Raw genomic sequence first — 21,559 nt, 5'->3', positions numbered from 1 at the left:
TTTTAAGTTATAAAGCTCTTTTGACCTCCACTTTCAGAAGATCTTGCCAAACTTAGGAAGGAATTAGAAAGATTCGTGGCCATTTACAACCCGCTTCACAGAGGAAACAGATGACGAAATTTCTTCTAGGCCTTACTACAAATGATCAGCTGGAAACCGATGTTTGGGGGCTGATAAAAGCCAAGACTGAATTATGCTTTCAGGAAAGAGAGCACCCAAAGTCCTTTTTAAAACACTTTATATAGACTTTTAAAAGATGTAATGCATTAAACCCTGAAGTTCTAGAACACAGAAATCTTTTAATTCTAATTTTAGGTGGAATGCAAGTCTTCTCCCTGATATAAAGAAGCAAATTGAAGAAAACTTAATTAGATGAGCAGGTCAGTCCCTTGATATTCAAGCTGCAATCTAGTTCTTTGGGGAATTACAAACAAATGTACTGTCTTGGTGATCTCTACAATACCAGAAATGTGGTTTGAGAAGCAATTCAAACCTCCCCTATTCATCTCAAAATACTTCTAGGTGCATACAATTCAGGACATTAGAAACAGGATTGTCTTGCACTTAAGGAAAGGGAAAAAAATGAAAGTAATCACTCTAGACCTCTGATAGGAGGCAGATATACCCCCAAAACTCCTTGAAGAAAAGCTGGATACTTACTCTGTACCTTTGTGATGTGGATTTTCTACCTCCATCTTCTCTAGGATGTCATATTTTTCTACCTCTGGATGGGTAATCAGGGAAATTATTCAGTATTAAAACTAGTTTAAGTTTGTTGGTTTAATTAACATAGACATGTCTTTAGAGTTATCAACATTCAATAGAATACTTTTATTCTACCCAGGCTTACTAAATATGTTTAATACCTCTTGCAAATTTCAACAGCAAGAAAAACAGTCTGGGATGATGGCTGACTTTGTCTACTGTCTCAAGAAGTTTTTGTGAGTAAACATATGTTGGAATTTACATAGATGTACGTGGGTAAGAGTCTTTAGGTGAACTTCTTCACAATATATTTTATGCTATGTGTACTAAAAATAGCTTTCAAAACCTTCTAGCTACCTCGAAACTTTCCAGCTTTGCTAAGTTTGGGGAGTTTTCTGGTGTCAACAGTTACTCTCTTGTTAGTTCTTCTTTGACCCCAATGTTGCTGCCCCTGAATGAGATCATACACATCATTTGAAGGGTGAGATTAGAGAAAGAAACATGTTAATACAGACTGAAGGTTTCTCTGGTTCTGTAAGTGACCTTCTGAGGTTGGAGAATACCTCTGGGCTCAAAGTATCTTCTCAAAAGGGGTTCTCTTTAAATGTTTACAGATTATAGATAGGCTGAAACCAGCTATAACCACCCAATATCTGGGCAACTGGGGGAGTATTCATTTGATCTCTTGGTTTATTAAAAACTATGGGGAGGCTAAAAAAAAAGTCCTAGAAAAGTTGGCAAGGTAACTTCAAATGGAATGCATATGTTATTACACAAAACTTATTAAGTACAAATCCCTCGAAAAGAAACTTTAATATTAAAGAAATTATAATATATCCCAAGGAGAATTCTAGTCTCAATAAATGACAGCAAATATAAGTACTAGATCACTACTGCCTTTGGTCTGGCATCTGCAAGAGGAAATTATACACTCAACCAGTTTGACTTCTATGTGACTTTCAACCTTTCTACAATCTTGTTAGAATGTGGAGAATCTGGAAACTCCATTCATTTTAAAACTAATTGCCTCAATCTGAATATGGTCCCAGGAGAAAAGGAGTTGAACTAGAATTGTTTTAGCTCTTTTCCTGGACAGTGGGACTCCATTCTTGCCAAATTTCTTACTTCAATTATGTTCAGAGCCAGAGGGATTTGAGGATGGGATTCAAATATTGTCCATCTTAAAAAAAAAAAAAAATCTGTTATTCATTCTCCCCCAATGGCAGAAGCATGATTTAATTGACTATTCCTTCAAACTCTATAGACTCTTAAGTTAGGGACAATTAAATACTAGCACCTCCAGAAAAGTCTCACATAGCCTATGAACCAAAAACATAAAATATTGTTTTCCTTGGCTTCTTCTGTGTCATTTTGAAAACTGTCCTCTGTGAGAGAAAAAGTTTTATTTTTAATATCAAATATATTTAAGATTTATTTCTATAAGGAAGTCTGTCAAAGTTCACATGAGCCCTGGTCTTATTTTTGCCACTCAAGATGATGGGACAGATATGCTCCTTTGTGGCCAAGTGCTCTGTGGAGAAGTGCTTGTCGCAATGAGCATCAGTCCATCTTGGAAACAGCAGCAACCCATGCTCTTTATCATGAGAAGGCATGACACGAAAGGCTGAAACTAACTTTACCAAAGTATTGTTCATCCCAACATAAACGTCTGTCTCGAGACACCCTACAGGCTTGCCTGTTACCCTGCCAAATAAAAGAGGTCAATGGTACCAGAAGGGGAGGAGGAAGCCACGTGGCCTAGAAACAGTGACTCCTGGTCCAGAGGAAAAAAGTAGAAAGAGTTTCTCAAACATTAAAAGCCATCAATATCGGAATCACAAATATTTCACTAATATCTCCTGGGGAACAGACTGATATGCCATTCTCACTGCCCAAAACTCCAGTGGAATGAAACTATCTCCCAGGTCAATAAGCTCAGTATGGGAACACTGTTGCTGACAAAGGAAAAAATCTTAGTTTCTAGGCCTATTTTTAGGAACAGCAAAGGCTGTTGGTATTTTAGAAAAGGTAAAGCAGTTCCATGCTAAGCAATGGAAGGAAACAGTGTCCTAGGCATGGATTGCACACCTGTGATTTCTACCTGTAACAGGTGGAAAGGCCTCCACCTGTCAACCCAACTCATAGTTTTCCACCACAGTATCAACTGACAGCAGTGATTTTGCCCTCCAGGCTGATACAAATCTTGTCTGCTGTCATTGCCAAGCTCTCAGAACCAGAGAACTGAGTCAGTACCTTGTTCAAAAACAAAATGGGTAAAGGGGTCGCCAAGGTGGCTCCATCAGTTAAGCATCCAACTCTTGATTTTGGCTCAGGTCATGATCTCACGGTTCGTGGGATGGAGTCCCGTGTTGGACTTTGTGCTGATAGTATGGAGCCTGCTTAGGATTCTCTCTCTCCCTCTATCTTTGCCCCTCTCCCACTCACATTCTTTCTCTGTCAAAATAAATAAAGAAATATTTTTTAAAATTGGACAAGGTTTGAGGGCAGAATACAAAATCTTTCTCTACTATAAAAAAATCTGCTAACATAATACTGCTGAGTCTTTAAACTGCTTGTATTCTAGAAATATCACTTCAAAACAGTTCAATGGGAGGAGTTGATTTTTAAACATACTTAAAGAATACACTTGGTAGAGGGGCCTGGGTGGCTCAGTTGGTTAAGTGTCCAACTATTGACTTCAGCTCAGGTCATGATCTCATGATTTATGGGATTGAGCCCTGCATTGGGCTCTGTGTTGACAGCACAGAGTCTGCTTGGGATTCTCTCTCTCCCTCACACCTCCCTCTCTCCCCTCTTGTGTTCTCTCTCTGCCTCAAAAATAAACATTTTTTTAAAAGAATACACTTGGTAGTAGAATACTATTCAACCATAAAAAGGAACAAAAAACAGGAAACTGACACTTGCTACAACAGGTGAACCACAAAAAAATATTATGCTAAGTGAAGGAGGCCAATCACAAAAAGTTATATAATCTATGATTCCAATTATACAAAACATAAGAACAGGAAAATCCAGGCGCAGAGAGCTGACTAGTGGCTGCTGAGGGCTGGGGAGAGAGGGGTATGAGTGATGGCTAAGAGGTACAGAGTTGCTTTTTGCGTTGGAACTAGAGAGAGGCCACAGCCCTGCAAATGTACTAAATGCCACAGAACAGTATATTTAAAAATAATTAATGGCAAATTTTATGTTACATAAATTTTGACTCAATTAAAAGAATACGGTTAGCCACATGAATGTAGTAAAGCATTCACATTAAGGCTCTTTAGTTAGAAATACTGGATTATGCTACCTGATTTGGGGCTGGCACTGATACACACATCGATGTGATGACCTCCATTAGTTACGGATCATAGTGTCTGGTACACAGAAGATAGTCAAAATTGTGGATGAAAAGTAAAAAGAATCTATGATCATTTTGGCCAAGCTCTGCATACCTCTACCCGAGCAAGAGGAGGCAAAAAGCAGGTAGTTATGAAAAGTTCCAATGCTGAAGAATGAAATTCTCTGAGCCTCAGAACTAGTAATTTCTCTTAGAAATTTATAGGGTCTTGAAAACCTCAAGGAATTCTTCTGAACATGTATTTTTGCCCAGACATCATTAAAGCTCAGACAGAGGTTCATAATCCTTTTCTCACTCACAGCATCGCTAATGTCCACTTTCCAAAGATGACCTCACTTCTAGAACAAAGGGGATGTCTTGACACGAATTTAATTTGGAGACTCTTGGAGAATTATAGCAGTTTCTTGACAGGAGCCTGGAAAAGTCCTGGGCAGTCCAAATGTATTTGCTACCTCATACTTGGGTAAGTTAGCAACATTTGCCACAAAAATAAAAATTTCAAATTGGCTGAGTGTCAAAGAGCATAGAGAGGCTACACCCATTCACCACTCCACAATTTTAACTTCTTACTCAAGCCAAAGAGTAGCAGGCTTCTCGGCTATATATTGCAAAGCCAGATTCAGGTTGATTTTTGTTTTATTTGCATCATTTTTCCCATTTTTATTTTCAATAATTTTTATGCTGGAAAAGATGAGACAAAAAAGTGACATGAGCTTTTTGCAAAGATAATTACCTTCTCTGAAAAAGAAATCAATTTCCAGTGGAATAGAATAAATTGCATCCCACTGATGATGTAACTTGTACAACTATCAAATACTGTGATTTTCCCTCTAATGCCCACATTTCTGCTACTTTTGGCTCTGTGAATTAGGGAAGAGAGGACTGTAGAATTCAGAGACAAAAAAAGACCCCACAATTCCTGAGAGAGAGCAGGACCTTCACTTCCAGCTTCCCATGAGACCTCACGCACTCAGATTTCCATCTGAGGATTCCATGATTGGAGAACTCAATCTCAGAACTCAAGATGCCAACCACTGCAGTTTCCTTAACATACCATGCTATTTCATGGCTCTATGGCTGTGTTCATGGTATTGTAGCCTTCTAGAATATCCTCCTCAGATTCCTGTGGCTGGCTGATTCAACAATCATTCCCTAAGTCACCGCTGAGGTGTCATCACGTCAGGGGATTCCATGGCTCCCATGGTACCCTGGCTGTCTGTCATACCTACCATGCTGTGTCGAAATGACCAGTTTAAGTGTCAATTTCCTTTACCAGACAACTAGAAAAAGGAAAAGTAGTAAGTTTAATGCAGAGAAACTGGACAAATCCCACCTTAACCAAGTAATCAAAGTAATATCACCAGTGATGGGACATGTGCCTCTCTCCCTAGGATGTACTGAGGGCACAACACACTTCGGTGGTATGCCACACTTTGGTATACATTCCAAAAATGTATAAATTCATCTGATTATGAGAAAACACCAGACAAACCTAAATTGAGACCCATCTGACAAAATAAAAGACCTATCTTAAAAAAATGTAAAGGTCACATAAGACAAAGACCAAGGAACTCTTTTCGAATGAAGCAAAGTAAAAGGACATGAAAAGTAAATGCAATGTGTGTTTCTGAATTAGAGCCCCAACCAGAAAAAAAAATTATTTTCTTTTGCTATAAAAGACATAAGTAGGAAAACCAGCGAAACTTTAAAGGCTTTTAGACTAGATAATATTACTGTGCCAATGTTAACTTCCTGCACTGTGGTTATATAAGGGAATGCTGTCCTGACTTTAAAATAAGTTGCTAGCAACTTAACTAAAATCGTTCAGAAAAACAATCATGGGGGTGTGGGATGACACACAATAAAGCCACCGCAACAAATGTTATACATAGTAACATGTTATACAAAACGTTAACATTTGGGGAATCAGTGAAATTATATGGACATTCATAATTGTACTATTTTTGCATTCTTTCTAGAAGTCTTAAATTATATCAAGATAGGTTTAAAACTTTTTAAATTATAAAAACCGAAAGAAAATTTTCCTTTTTGATGAGAATAATAACGTACAGGATTAGAAACGCATATGCTACGTTCAGGGTGGATGAGAAAATCTGCAGTAATTACCTTTTTCTCCCCCCCGTGCAGTAATTACTTTTAAAGTGACATCAGTGGCTACACAGAGTGCTAATTGGAAGTTGGCACGATTCCAGGTCACTGATACGCTCTCCCAGATTAACCCAACAAACTGGACAGCGTCGCAATACAAGGAATTTTCTTTACTTGTATAGTTGTAAGTGGGAAGCAAATACACTGTCCATAATGCTGAGCTCTCTACCTGCTTTAGAAATAATTATCTTTCTCACCGCCTTTACAAACTAAAAAACAAAAACAAACAAACAACAAACTCCACCTTAAAGGTAATGATCCTACAAATACCCTACACAAAAGATAAGGAACAATAATGTTGTGCCAGGATTAGGGTTTGCAGCCGACTGATCCTCACTGCCAGCAGGGGAATCATCTCTATGGGGTTGGTCGTTTCCGAGGCAGCATTTTCTAGGACAAGATTAAATTAACTGTACTAGCGGCAGGGCTACAAAGCAAAGAGAGTAAGACACTGCGTCTGCCGTCAGGAAGTTTACCATGACATGTGAGGAACACACGTATAGAGGTGAGTCGTGGGCCCAAGCATAATGTGGAAACCAGCGAGGGGTGGGAGAGCTGCAAGGACTCACAAGGGAGCTCTCTATAAACACCTCCATGTAGGGAAAGGAATCGATTTATTGCCCAGCCACAGAAGACCTGCACAGGGAGGCAGAGTTCAATCCAACATAAGGAAACAATTTCCAACAGAGCTCTCCAACAATACAATAGGTGGCCTTGTGAAGTAGTAAGCCTCGCCACCAAATACACTCAAGTATATCCAGGATGTACTCTTCAAGTCCTACAAGAACCAAGGATTCTTATTACATCATCTAGGCTGAATCACTGAAGGTCACGTTTCTCAATGCAGCATCCCTGGCCTCTAGCCACTAGATGTTGTAGTCCCCTTTCCAGTTGTCACAGCTGAAAATATCTCCATTCATTGCCAAATGTCTGCTGGTGGTGGGCGGAGGTAGACTGTCCCTAGCTGAGGGACTCCAAACAAGCAAATTTCTCTGAGTGTCCGTGTTGAGAAAATGAAATACTGTAGAATTTCAGAGGGAGGGCCTAAGGTAGTCAGAGGACTTGTGGAGAAGGTAAGACTGGAGAGAAGTCTTGGAGTAAAAGAATTCTGAAGAAGGGCAGAGGAAGCAGTGAGCTTCCTTGGAAAAGTATGCTAGGAATCAAGATGTAGAAGAGGTAGGAAAGAACAAGACTGCAACAGGACTATTAGGAAGTCAGCTGGCCAAGCAAAAGCGTTCAACAGTAGATAAAGCTAGAAGTATTTGTAATGTTGTAATGTGTTGAAGGAATTTCCAATCCAAAGTCAAGGCTGCTTAGGTTAGTATCCATGACCTACCCATGTCATGGGAAAGCCAAAGGTGAACGCAGTCCTATCCAGAGACAATGTTCTGGAAGAACGATGGCATGCTGGACAGTTAGGCAACACACCATATTATCCACTCCTCCATTTTCAAAAAATATAAATGTTTGCTCTCTTATCTACCACTGCTCTCTACATGTGAATGACAGAGATTTGACTCTCATTTTAAAGTCCACATTGAAGAGAAGCAGATGGCAAGTGAGTGGTGGGTAGGGAGAGGAAGAGAATAACAGTCATCAGATGCTGGACTGAAATGCATCAGATTTCCTGAAAGATGGCAGAATGTTAGTTAACATTTTCCAATATTCAAGCAATGCTCACATGCCAAGAAGGTTAGGATCTGCAGGTGTATGGATGACCAATACTTCAGTCTTTATTTCGTTTGGTTCTATAGATCCAAAACTGACCCCAAGTGAGTTTTCTCAAATCACGCTGTGATTGTGAGAAAACTGGGCATGTGGCAGAGTCTGATCAAGGCCAGCGCCAGCCTTAAGAATCAAGCTTCCTGGGGTGCCTGGGTGGCTGAGTTAGTTAAGCGTCCAACTCTTGGTTTCGGCTCAGGTCATCATCTCAGGAGTCATGAAATCAGGCCCCGCATCAGGCTCTGCGCTGACAGCATGGAGCCTGCTTGGGATTCTCTCTCTCCCTCTCTCTCTCTCTCTGCCTCTCCCACCCACTCACATGCTCCCTCTCTCAAAGTAAATAAATAAACATTAAAAAAAAAAAAAAGAAGAACCGAGCTTCCTTAGACTAGGCTGGTTCTCCTCTCAGCATGGCGCTCAGACACACCCAGGAAGGCTCTGGAAGGGCTCACGTTCAGAGAATCTATTGCAATCTTGGAGACTAAAGGGAACACTTCTACTGTTCCTCCTCTGGACAGGCACTGGTTGGCAGTGCAGCAGGGTGGACAGCTCACATCCATGACACCTCTGGAGGTCTGAGAATGCCAGGAGTGCCACTGGCGGTTGAGGTAGGCTGGTCCTGGGCCCCCTACATCCGTGCACTCAACTGTGGGAGACAGCAAACACCCTTCTGCTGACTTCTTCAAGAAACCTATCAAACCTATTGGACCACCTCCAAAAGGTGCAAATGAACCTTTCCTAAGTAACTCTTCCCCTGTATTCCAATATACTTCTGAAATGGGCCCTCCAATTGACGTTCACCAGGTTCTTTATGGAGTAGAATTCAGCATCACTCTTGAGAGTTATCTACCATTCCCACTTGTTCTTTTGGGGCGTATGAGAAGCTACTTGATTCACGCTTATTTAGGTTCATCTTACCTAAACTCTATTTTAAAAAATAGAGAAAAGGACACCAAAATATTTACATTTAGGGAAGATTTAAAATAAAAGCGTTACAAATGCAAATGAGTTTGTACAAACGGAGAGCTTTCAATCCGGGCCTCCTGCTGAGCCAGCCACTCAACTGCAGACCTTCTGCCAAGTGTTCTCACATTAAATGGAGGAGCTTTCTCGAGGGCTAAGAAAAAGTTATTAGGAGTGTGAGCTTTGGCCATTATTTCACAACTGAGTTAACCTCTATCCCAAGGGCAACATTCTGCAGCTGTCTGCAGTGAGTCAGTACTTTCTCTTCGTCTTGATTTTTTCTCCTATTTGGGTAAATTACCCTTGACATTTTTGCCTGTGACTAGGGGCATCAGAACCAAGCTTGGGTCTGTGTCTTGCTGCCGTGAATAGCTGTCTGCTTTTTCAAAAGCAGAAATGGATATAGAGTCATGTGACCTTAATTCATTCTAATGAAAGTCACAAACTGATGGAGAAGGCGTGCGCGTGCATGCACACACACAGCAGCACCAACGGCACTTCAAGATGATTGGAAAACATGACCTCTCAGATGGCATCTAATGGCATGTTTACCATGTAGTCTCATACATTTCTTTCCTCTAGACTTCACCATATCTGATTGTCAGAAATGCTTGGCACGATCGTAACAAGCACACACAGAAGACCCATCACAAAAGGAAGTATTTCTCATGATGCTGGAGACTGTATTCACCAGGAAAACAGAGATGATGAGAGTAACCTGTCTTGAAGGATGCTGTGAGGAGCAAAGTAGTAACACACATAAAGTGTTTCTAGTGGTTGCCTGGGGCTGGCGGGGGAGACAGGGATTGGCTGCATGCAGGCAGAAAGGAACTTCTGGGGTGCTGGAATGTTCTAACAGCGAACTGTAGTGGTGGCTGCAAGAGTCCATTTGCTACCAATCACTGGATCGCAACCCACATGGCCGACTGTGGTCTGTAAAGAATACCTCAATTTAAATAAAACTTAAAACTTAAAAATGTTTAGAAGAGTGCCCAGTTCATAGTATCAGATGTTGGCTCTTATCATTTCATTCAAAAGGATTTATCAAATTGGACATGTCATAAAAGGAACTAATCTCCCTTCAAAGTGTGAGGGTCACATTCTGCCTTGATGTCTTGAATGGGATCTGTGTTGTAACCTGTAATTGATTTGAAAAGTAAATTAGGCCTATGGCAATCATTTCTATTACGAAGATTTTACAGACGGAAAAAACGATATCCCACAGAGTAACGTATCAATAGCAAACTGGCATGTAACCAATCCAGTTACACTGCTCCATAATCACTCACTTTCCTTTTAAAATATGGTGAACGTGGGGTGTTCAGTTGGGAGTCTGACTTCGGCTCAGGTCATGATGTCGTGATTCATGAGTTCGAGCCCCACGTTGAGCTCTGTGCTGACAGCTCAGATCTTGGAGCCTGCTTTGGATTCTGTGGCTCCCTCTCTCTGTGCCCCTTCCTCTGCTCATTCTCTCCCTCTCCCTTTCTCTCTCTCAAAAATAAACATTAAAATAAAATAAAATAAAATAAAATAAAATAAAATAAAATACGGTGACCGTGTAGATTTACTTTAATGCAGAGTAGCAGTCTTCATTACTGCCATCTCTTTCAATAACAATGACTCATCATAAACTATATTAGGATTAGGATACGGGCAAGAGAAGTAATGCAAGGCAACATACAGGAAGCGCTCGAGGGTGGCCCTGGGTAGAACCTGAGAAAACAACCACACGTTAGTGCCAGAACTATGTATGAGTAGGTATTTAACAATACTGACTTACTGACAACTGACAATGTTGAATCTTCCAAGTGCTGTGCAGAAACGGTCACAGAACCTCCACTCTCTTCCATCTGGTAAGTGGCTAAAGGCAGAGAGCCACTCTCCCCCCATGACTTAGACAAGACTTACTGTCCACTCCTCCTCCATAAGCCCCATTAGACTGACGATGACTCCCTTGTGTACCTGCTTCGATGGACCCGAACCCTTCCTTTTAAGACATTCCTCATTAATGAGCATTCTCCCTCTTGCAATAGCCTGAATAAAAGTATCTTTCTTCTCAATTCTCCAGTGCATTTTGTTCTTGACACAGTAAATATAACGAACAAGTTTGGGTGGCATTTCTATCCACTCTGGTTAACAATGTTACTTGAATCCCTTGACATTTTATGATATTTTAGGGTACACACCTATATGCACAACATACATATACCTGTATGCATGTGCTAGAGAACAAAAAAGCAGAAGATAAAATTAGTGTGCACACACAACTACCTACAACTGATTGTCCAGGCAGAGGTGGACACACTTTTCCTACAAAGAGCAGATAGTAAATCTTTTGGGCTTTGCAGGTCATATGTCTGTCACAACTACTCAGCTCTGCCTCGGCACCATGAAAGCAGCCACAGAAAATACAGAATCGAACGGGTGTGGCGGTGTTCGGATAAAACTTTATTTACAAAAGGGAATGGTGGGCTGCAGTTTACCACTCCGGGGCAGTGCCTCCCAAAGGTATTCGAAGGAGCACTACTTTTAGGGCTTGTTAATAAGGAATATGGGGGGAAAAAGATGGGGAACAGATTTGGGGAAATTGGGAAGCAGGTTTCTTCACTACAGCACTGCTCAACAGCTTTAAAATGCCAGTATGCACTGTGAATCTCCCAGGGAGAGCCCTTACAGAATATTTTTCAAAACCTCAAGTCAGAGGGTTATTGCTTTGTAAAAATATTTTTTAAATCTATAAAATTAAGTAAATCAATATGTTTTTTTAAAAAAATAGTAACTATTTCGAAAGTACCTATGTATTTGAAACACTTGGGTGGGGTCACCTTTGTAAAATGTACTATATAATTCCTACTTATAGAGATAAAATAGAGAACATAATTTAGCCTATTCTAATTGAGACAGGTCCCTATAAATCACATGCTACTATCCTTCCTGTAAGATTATAGTTTTGTAGGGGATTTTTTTTTTTTGGAGGGGGTTCTTTTTCCAAGTCATTGGCAACTCAGGTATTATTTCTGTTTCTCAGTCCTCTGCACATCTTGCTATCTTCTAATTCCTAGTTTAAAAGGTCCCAAGGCATCGGGCACCTGGCTGGCTCAGTTGGAAGGGCATGAAACTTTTAATCTCAGGGCTGTGAGTTTGAGCCCCATGTTGTAGGGTAGAGATTACTTAAAAATAAATAAATAAAAATAAACAAAAAATAAAAAAATAAAAGATCTCAAGGCAGCATCTCCTATGTTAGTCTACAATACAAGTTCTGGGAAAGGTTAACACATACTCAATGAAAAAAAGGATTCAGTGATAAAAATAAGTTTGAGAAATACTACTGCATTCCATATTCCCTCTCAGAGATTCAAAATGAATATAAATCTAATAAAGACTAAGAAGTCCTGAAGTAAAAGACATTGTTAAAAAATAAAAATAAAAACCACATTGTTTAGGGGCACCTGGCTGGCTCTGTTGGTACACCTTGTGTACTCTGGATCCTGGGGTCAGTGAGTTCGAGCCCCACACTGGGAGTCGAGGTTCCCTTACAAAATTGTTTAATTTAACCTACCATTTCCCAAATTATATGAAATAGAATTTTTTTTTTTAAAGGACTACCATTCACACTGCTTGGCAAAACTGGCCTAAACTAACACACACACAGACCCAGGCACATAGAGATCAACTAATTCTTAGAATCAGCTGTAAATGATTAGAATGAGCTAATTCTTAGAATTCTATGTAAATTAAGAGTTAATAAACTTAAAGTCATGAACTTAATGACACCCTTTCATTGATTCTCAAGTCTCTTTCCAGTTATTCTAGGTTAAAAAAAAACAAAAAACAAAAAACAAAACAAACAAACAAAAAACATCTCCATGGTAAGACAGTTCCAGAAATCTGGAGTGTTACTCTATTAAAGAAATGCACTTTTCTCATTTTAGCTCCTTGGTAATAATGACGCTATTACGTTCCCCCTTATGCCCTTAATTTGTTGTGTGATACAGGTAGAGGTAACTATAGTTCGTAGCCCCTAGGTCTTACTTTATTTTCTTTCTCAATAATCAATACTATTCATTTCAGCTTTTAATCAGTACAACTTCTATACCTTGATATGTTTTGCAAATATGCTGCTGAATATATACGCGATAGGTGTTCATTATCACACAAACAGATGTTAACAGAAAGGCATGAAGAAGATTCTGTTCAAGTTACACAACTATTAATATTCCTGAATTCCACCATCCAAGTCTGTGCTTTTAAAACAAAACAGGATCCTATATACGTCACTTTAACCTTATTTTTTCATGTCAGCGTAGTTCACATTGCATCTTTCCATGTGAATAAACACTGACCTAATCCTACTTTTTATGGCTGAATATTAATATTCTACCATATGGAATGCCATGATTTCTTTAATCAAACCCCTGTTGATCGACAGGCTGGTAGTTTCCAATTATTTTGCTAACATAAACAACACTGTGATGAATATCACAGACATAGACTTTTGGGAACTCATCCAATTAGTCCCCCTGATGGACCTCAGGCTGGGTTCTCTTCCCATCCAAGTCCTGCTAGGTGGCAGTATATATAGCATAGTGCATGCCCCACCTTCTGTCCATGGTGTTGGCTGATGGGATGAGAGGACAACAAACCTCAATAACCCAGTGATCCACTACACATCTAAGTGAGAGAGGATGACATGAGCTAGTCTCTCAGGATGAGAGGCAGCTTCCAGGGAGAGCATGATTTGGAGAATGGCTGACAAGGCCATGATATGCGTCAATCTGCCATATGTAGTCCTCAGTTACCAGGCAGAAATTGTACCCTGCAGAAGAAGTAAAAGCCACAGATGGATGCAAGCAGACCCCTGCAGAGGCACTCAGTCATGTTAATGGGGGTGCACTGTAAGGAGGGTCCAGGAGCCACTCTTGATGGGCTTTGCCATCAGAGAGTCCCAAGGTTAACCCCTGTTTCTGATTCTGGCTACATGACCCTGGGAAGATCACTTAATGTCTGTACATCTGAAGTCCTTCAACTCAAAAACATGAATAGTAACAGTATTTATCTCATGAAAGATTAAATGAGAAGATAAACTGAAATGCCTCCTACATACCGAGCACTCAATATAGGTTAGCTCTCATAATTACAGTCTTATCATTATGATCTGAGCCACCCTGGGTCCAGACAATTGGATGGATGCCCTGGGGCCTAGACAACTGGCCTTTTCCAAAGGCCTCTCTACACACATCCTGGTGATAAGTTTAGGAAACTTGAGTGAATCTCCTGCAAGCAAAAGAATCTAACCAAAACAATTCCTTATGATAAATTTCTAGAGTTGGGATGGCCACGTCAAAGAGGAGTATATATAATTCTCTTGGAGAAACTTCTGTTAGAAGTTATTCATACTGGACACTGGTGTGAACTGATTCCTCTAAAGAAATTCAACCACATGATACCTAAACTGTAGAAATGCTTGGTTCACATGAATTGAGGATTTGTCATTGGCTGTTACAATGGTTAACTGTGTTCAAGTTCAACATGGGTCTCAGAAATGACAACCAGAACTGACAGTGCACCTCCCCTCCCCACCAGAGCTGCCACAGTGGGTTGGTTCTGGGTAAATACTCAAGAATATGAAGGGTGGGAGAAAAAGATGGCTCTACTACCACTGCTTTAGAGAACAGTGTGGCTCATGTAGAAACGCAGGCCCAATCCATAAACCCTTTCCACACCCATGAAAGCAATGGGGTGGGACAGTTTCCCCCTTCTCTACACCCAATTGCTCTGTTTCCTCCTCTTCACCCCTTAGGCTTTCTGACTGCTGGGTCTTAGCGCAATGCTTTCCCTTTGCTTCTACACAAAGGGAGAATGAGAGGAACAGGAACGGAAGGAGGTGTAAGCCGGTGGGAAATTATCTCAAGTCCATGTTTCTTAGAACAGCCCTGCACCAAACAGTTAGCAACAAAAAAATACACAAATGAAACCATACCTAACAAGAGTTTACAACGGTGGTTTTACAGAGGTATTCACCACAATCATGGGAAGCCATTTCACAATGGAGATGGCCAGGACCCACCCAGACCCAATACACTGCTGGGTTAAAATTCATAGTGAAAAAAACATATATAATGGTTGCTTTATGAGTTCCATCAGTTTCTTCTGAGTTCCATCTGGCTACCTGATATCTGGTCATATCTGGAAGCAACTGATATTAACAGTGGGCTCTCAAAGTCTCCATATGCCAAATATATCTACAGGAAGAAAAAGAAAAATTCAAACATCTCCAGTGATCTTTGTAACCTCAGGCTTTTATCTCAAGGATACTGAACATACATACTGTTTAGAAGTTTAGAATGGGAGCACAGGAGTAGTCACAATACATCAAAAACTTTAGGTGCATGTCAATGAGTTTTTCTATTCCTCAGTAGTTTTCTATTTTGGGAGGACATAATCCCACGCGTACGGCTGACAGCATCTGGGCACTTTCCTTAAGACGGGTCAAAGGTCAAGGGTTTCAGGAGGGCCCCTCGCTCAGTTCCTGAAGAACACTGTGGATTTGCTACTGACTTAAAATAGGGCCACAGTTCTTACCGTTTCAGTGTTAGGGTCATAAACACAAACGACCACCCGAGACCACAGAGGACCGGATATGAGCTACTTATAGTAAAACTGAACCAGGGAACAAGAATGGCAGGAAAGCTGCCTATTTTCTTGTTGTGAGGCCCTTTGAAGTAAACTATTTATTAAACATTATATTACAGTGCCCAACACAAAAATCTTTGAAGGCAGGTTATCCTCCCCTGCACAGGGGCCCACTGCTAACGAATTGTTTCCTTTTCCTCTTAGGTTTTGTTTTTCCTTTTGTGAAACTGAAACCCAGATTGCTTTCCTCCATCTATGAAACTAGCTGGCACAAGGCACCCCTCCTGGCAAAAATGTCCATGAATAGGAAGAGCATTAAAAACACGCACTAACCCATCACTTTCCACCACACAACGTAAGGAGACATGAGTACTAAGAAGCTGCCATATAAGGCTCAGCAACGTCTCTAAAGTTGAAAGCTAGGTTATAAGAAATGAAATCCAAGAGTAAAAATGGCAAGAATTCAAACAATAGGATTTCAATTTTTAATTTAATTTCAAATTTATCTATTGCAGTCCCTACTTCATCGCTATAGACAGATAGACCTCATTTCAGTTGGCGTTCTTCCACTTCTCACTCAATAAAGTCCCCGAAATCCACCAGTGACAGTCACATTTTAAAGAAATGTTCCAAAGAAGAGCAAAGGGTGATCTAGTTTATTTTTCTAAACCGATCATTAACTTAAGAGTCTTCCCCCGGAAGTACAAGGAGAAGAAACAGTATGTCACTAATGGCAGGAGCCTAGCTCACTCCCAAAAGGCCCGCTCTCTAGCTCAGTGTGTGCTGAGAAGAGAAAGGACAAGGCCATTGCTGGACATACGGCTGGGTCTGTCTCAGTGTGGCTGGGGACGGCAGGAAGCTCTTTAAAATCTAGAAATACATCAAAGGGCTAATGCAGATTAAGCTCTCCTCCCTTTTTCCTGAAAGGCTCACTTTTGTTCCTAATATAAAGACTTAGATATTTCTTTAGATCATAAAGCAAGTTGTACTTTTAATGATGGATTAAAAATTATAAAAGTAAAAGATAGCTTGTTCTCGCTGTTCTTTCTTTCTTTCTTTCTTTTTTTTTTTTAAGTGATGAATGCAGGAAAAGACCAGTCTAGGGCAGATTCATCTCTTGCTGACCTTCAGGGACGTTGAGTAAGCCAAGAATGATGTTAGTACAAGGTCAAATGTGGATACTTTAGTCACTTTTTTGTTATTTCCATTATTAGAAACATTAGATGATAAATATATAATAGCACCTATGGTAGATAGCTTTAAAATAATACGAATTTTCACCCTAAAGAGTGTAAGATAAAATAAATTTGTGCTCACTCTGGTCTTTTGAAATAGAAAAGCTTGTCATGTCAACACAATAATTATTACTGAATGGATGAATGCTCTCACAAAGAAAAAAAGTTCCCTGGGCTCCTTAGACAGCCTACTGCCCAACTAACTCTCCATGATTTGTCAATCTGTAGCTCTGTCCCCCTAGTCTAGGGAGAAAGGGAGAGAGGGAGTGCTCTTCCTATTTGCCATCAGACATTGCACTTGAATCCTTGGCCTGTTCTTTACTCCTTCCTTCATCAACTATGACCCTGCTTCACCAACTACACGTTTTCCTCTCCATTGGCTCCTTCTGTTCAGCCTGAAAAACAAGCTTGAGCCATTCCCAGTAAGAAAACAAACTCTCCTTTGACTCTGCATCCCATCTGGTTTCTGCCTTCCCCTTCATGCCCCGCACCCCACCCTCCACCTTACCTGCCCCTGTCCTCCTCCTGTCTCCACCACGGCCACCTCCATTCTCCCCCATGCCTGTGGCAGGAAGGCCACTCTACCCCATGGACAGCTTATCTGAGGCATCCACATGTTAGATATTTCAGGGGAAAAGACAGAGTGGTACAGAGATGTTCATAATAGAATGAAGAAACACAGCAAGTCACACCAAGTTAGAGGCTCTGCATCTAAATTAGTTGTCCTTAGGATAAAGCCGCCATGGCAACTAGAAATTTCCCAGGATGGTGTCTCATAAAGGTGAACACAAGTTTAGTCCTTGGTATAAAATATATTTCCACAGTGCTGGTTAAACTTATTGAGTGAATTATACTGAGAATTATAATAACTGGCACATATGCATTCTCTCACTTAGTTCTCACAATAGATGGGATTATCACTCTCATTTTACAAACCAGGAAACTGGGCTTAGAGAGAGCAAATAAGGCTAAGATCAAATAGCTAATAAGTGTCTGCCAGACTTTAAAACAGGTACCTTTAATCATTACTCTGTAAATTACATTTAAAAAATTTTTTTTAATATTTATTATTTTCAGAGAGAGAACTGGGGAGAGGCAGAGAGAGAGGGAAAGAGAATCCCAAGCAGGCTCTGTGATGCCAGTGCAAAGCCTGATGCAGGGCATGATCCCATGAACTGTGAGATCATAACCTGAGCTGAGATCATAATCTGAGCTGAGATCAAGAGTTGGATGCTTAACTGGCTGAGCCACTCAGGCGCCACTCTGTAATTACATTTTTAAAAAACAGACTTTATGTTTTAGAAGTTCTTTAGGTTTAAGCAAAATAAAGTGGAAAATAGAGAGGTTTCCCATATACTCCCTGCCCCTCACATGCAGGAACTCCATCAACGAGTAAATTGCTTTCTGTATACAAACAGGTGGAAAATATATAATTGAAGTAATAATTATAAAATGCAAGGGAAATTCAAGAAAGGAAGCAAGATCTTTACATTTGTGGAAGGAGACTTAAGACCACAAAACTAAAAAATGGCTTTTACTTCAAAAAGGGAGAATAAAGTGACAATCTTCAGAATCCAAAGTCTTCATCATCCCCCTTACTCAATTTCCCTGCCCCCAAACTCAAAGGGGAACTCTGAGAACTGACCTCAAAGGCCTTTCATTTTGCTATGAGAAGCTAAGGAAAGGTAATTTGGGTTGCATATGATGATCCCTGACCTATGATGGCCCTATAGGATTTTTTCTAATTTATGATGCCTTGAAAGTGGATATGCATTCAGGAGAAACCACACTTTGGATCTGAACTTGGACCTTTCCCAGGCTAGTAATCAGAGGCACGATTGTCTCTGGTGATGTGGGGCAGTGACGTCTCCCAGTCAGCCACGCTGGGTAATGATCACAAGGGTAAGCAGCCATACAATGACAACCCTTCTGCACCCATATGGCCACTCTGTCTTTCCTTTCAGTACAGCATTCAATAAATTAACACTTGATTATAGAACAGGCTTCGTGTCCGATGGTTTTGCCCAAATGTAGTAAGTGTTCTAGGCTCATTTAAGGTATGCTAGGCTAAGCCACAGTGCTCAGTAGGGTAGGTGTATTAAATGCATTTTCCATGCATGATATTTTCAACTGAGGATGAGTATGTAACCCCATTCCCAATGGAGGAAGATCCATACTTACTACATCGGCTCATTGTATACGTTAGCTGGTTGCTTCTGGATACTTATTTGTGGTTTATACTCTGTCTTACATCAATTGGTCCATTTCCCCAGGACCTATAACATTGTATGGCAAGTAATATGCACCCAACAAATATTTGTTGAATGAATGAATGAATGAATGAATCACAAACTTCCACAGTTATGCAAAATAACAGTGGTGCATAGACAAGGACTTTTTCTTCCTGGCATCTGCTAACTTTGAACTAGTGACTCGTAAAGATACTTAATATGTTTTTCCTTCTGCACAGTATTAGCACTAATTAAATACAGTGTCAGTTATTATATCCCTTACAAACACATGTAGGTGGTCTACAGAAGAGAATTACTACCTAAATGACTAAGGAATCAAGTATTTGAAGCTTGATATTTTCCCACTATCTTAGTTTCCAAAGCAAAATATCAATTCACAGGCAACAAGAAGAAACTGCCCAGTAATGTGCAAAAAATATCAGTTGGCTTATATCTCAAAATGTTACAAGATACCTATTAAAAAATTACACAAGCAGCATTAACTTTCTCTTCAATGCTGATTACTCTTTCTTCCTCTCTATATAATGACCTTCCTGCACAGTATGTGCTACCATAAAAAAAAAAAAAACCCTAGGGAAATGAAAGGATTTGCTTGCTTTAATATCAAAAACATTCTACATGCAGAAGAAAGAGACAACAGTGCAATAGAAAATATACAATAATTAAAATCAATGTGCTTTGTTGTTTCATTAGGGTTAAGTTTGTTTTTAAACAAAACAAAACAAGACACAACTAATACACTGTTTGGGTTTTTTCTGCTTTTGTAGTGAAAAGAAGGAATCCTACACAGAGTATTTGAAAACGAGTCCTATCTTTACACCCGCTAGGTGTCTAGAAATAAAGACAGACATCGGATATGAACTAGACCTATTGTGGTGATCATGTCACAGTGCGTACAAATAATGAGTACCTGAAACTAACAATGCTGTATGTCAATTACACTTCAATAACAAAAAGATAATGACATGCTGGCAAGGATGTGGGGAAAATAAATGACTCACATATTGCTGGTGGGAATATAAGATGGTGCAGGTGCTTTGGAAAACATCCTGGCAATTCCTCAAAAAGTTAAACATAGAGTTGCCATATGACTCAGAAACCTCTCTTGTAGATACACACTCAAGAAAAATGAAGACATATATCCACACAAAAACAGGAATGTTCACAGCAGCATTATTTATAGGAGCTAAAAAGAAACAACACAACATCCATCCTGAGGAACGGATAAACTGTAGTGTATCCGTCCACTGGAAAATTATTCGGCAAAAAGCGAATGAACTACTGATGGTACAACAGAGATGAACCCTCTGAAAACTTGATGCCAAGTGAAAGAAGCCACTCACAAAAGATCACATACTATATGTTTTGTTTATATGCAACGTCCAGAATAAGCAAACATACACAAATAGGAAGATTAGTGGCTGCCAGGGGCTGGCAGGGCTGAAGGAGAATGGGGGTTAACTGCTAATGGGGAAAGAGCTTCTTTTTGGGGTGATGAAAATGCTCTCAAACGGACTAGAGGATGCACAGCCCTGTGAACAGACGAAAAACCACTGAACTGTACGCTTTAAATGGGTGACTTGTGTGGAATGTGAATTACATTTCAATAAAACTTTTTTTATTAAGTAAACTCTACCCCCACCATTGGGCTCAAACTCACAACCCCGAGATTGAGAGTTGCACGCTCACCGACTGAGCCAGCCAGGCCCCCTTCAACAAAACTTTGTTTAAAAAGGCCTTATAGTCAGCCATTTGAAAATGCTCTATAAATCAAGAACTTGGCATCTCCTGGCCACAGGCAAAAGTTAAAAACAGCAATACAAGAGAGACAAGTAGTGAACACGCAAAATACTACAAGAAAAACAAAAATAGCAACATTGCAATAAACCTATTAAACAGATTGCTTCCAAGGGCTGATACTTGGAATTATGTTGTAAGCAGGACACTGACTATACCAGTCAAAAATAACTACTTTTTACATCATAAAAGGAAGATGTGAGTCTTTAATTTGAAGATTCCACTTAAAAGTCAAATTAGCTTATTTGCATTTGAAGTTGAAGAACAAAAGAGGTTTCGTTTCTAACAGTTTCAACCTATTTTAGACAGATATTTATTAAATATTTATTAAAATGCTTTAGTTTGAAATAATGCTATAGGCACCAGAAAGAAAACAAATATGAGCAATTCAATTCTATACCTTCTGTTCAATAAAACTTGCTTCTCCGTGGCAGGTGGTACAGAGAAGTCTACCCAGGGGGTTAATCAAAATTCCCTTAGAATAATTGAAAAGCATCTGCATTTTTCCCCAGAAACCACAAAAAAGTCACAGTAAGCAGAACATATAATCTTGATTATTAGCACTGAGCCTGTGCCAGCACAATGTGCTGTCCCCCCAAATTAAGTGACAGGACACAGTATCATTGTGTGATAAGCCAGCGATGTCTCCCCCAGAAGAGACTGAGAAACCCAAGAAAATCAAAAGACGATGATAATAAGTTGCATGTGTGATGTTTTGCTAC

At 40.0% G+C, this 21,559-nt stretch overlaps 1 protein-coding gene across 11 annotated transcripts in view; it reads right to left on the bottom strand.

Moving 5' to 3' along the window:
• Window positions 1-21,559, bottom strand: part of PCCA (propionyl-CoA carboxylase subunit alpha) — a 415,541-nt gene that overhangs the window by 30,372 nt on the left and 363,610 nt on the right. Inside the window, exon 22 of one of the 11 annotated variants that reach the window (XM_045055482.1) lies at window positions 704-724. The exons of the other annotated variants lie outside the window; for them this stretch is intronic. Coding sequence (XP_044911417.1) covers window positions 719-724 — 6 coding nt within the window. The 3' untranslated portion in view covers window positions 704-718. Of the gene's footprint in view, window positions 1-703; window positions 725-21,559 lie in introns of those variants that run through there. 11 annotated transcript variants of the gene reach the window in all.

This window comes from Felis catus, chromosome A1, assembly GCF_018350175.1.
Source record: "Felis catus isolate Fca126 chromosome A1, F.catus_Fca126_mat1.0, whole genome shotgun sequence".
In the NCBI taxonomy this organism is placed as follows: Eukaryota; Metazoa; Chordata; class Mammalia; order Carnivora; family Felidae; genus Felis; species Felis catus.
This window is presented reverse-complemented; position numbering and strand designations above follow the sequence as displayed.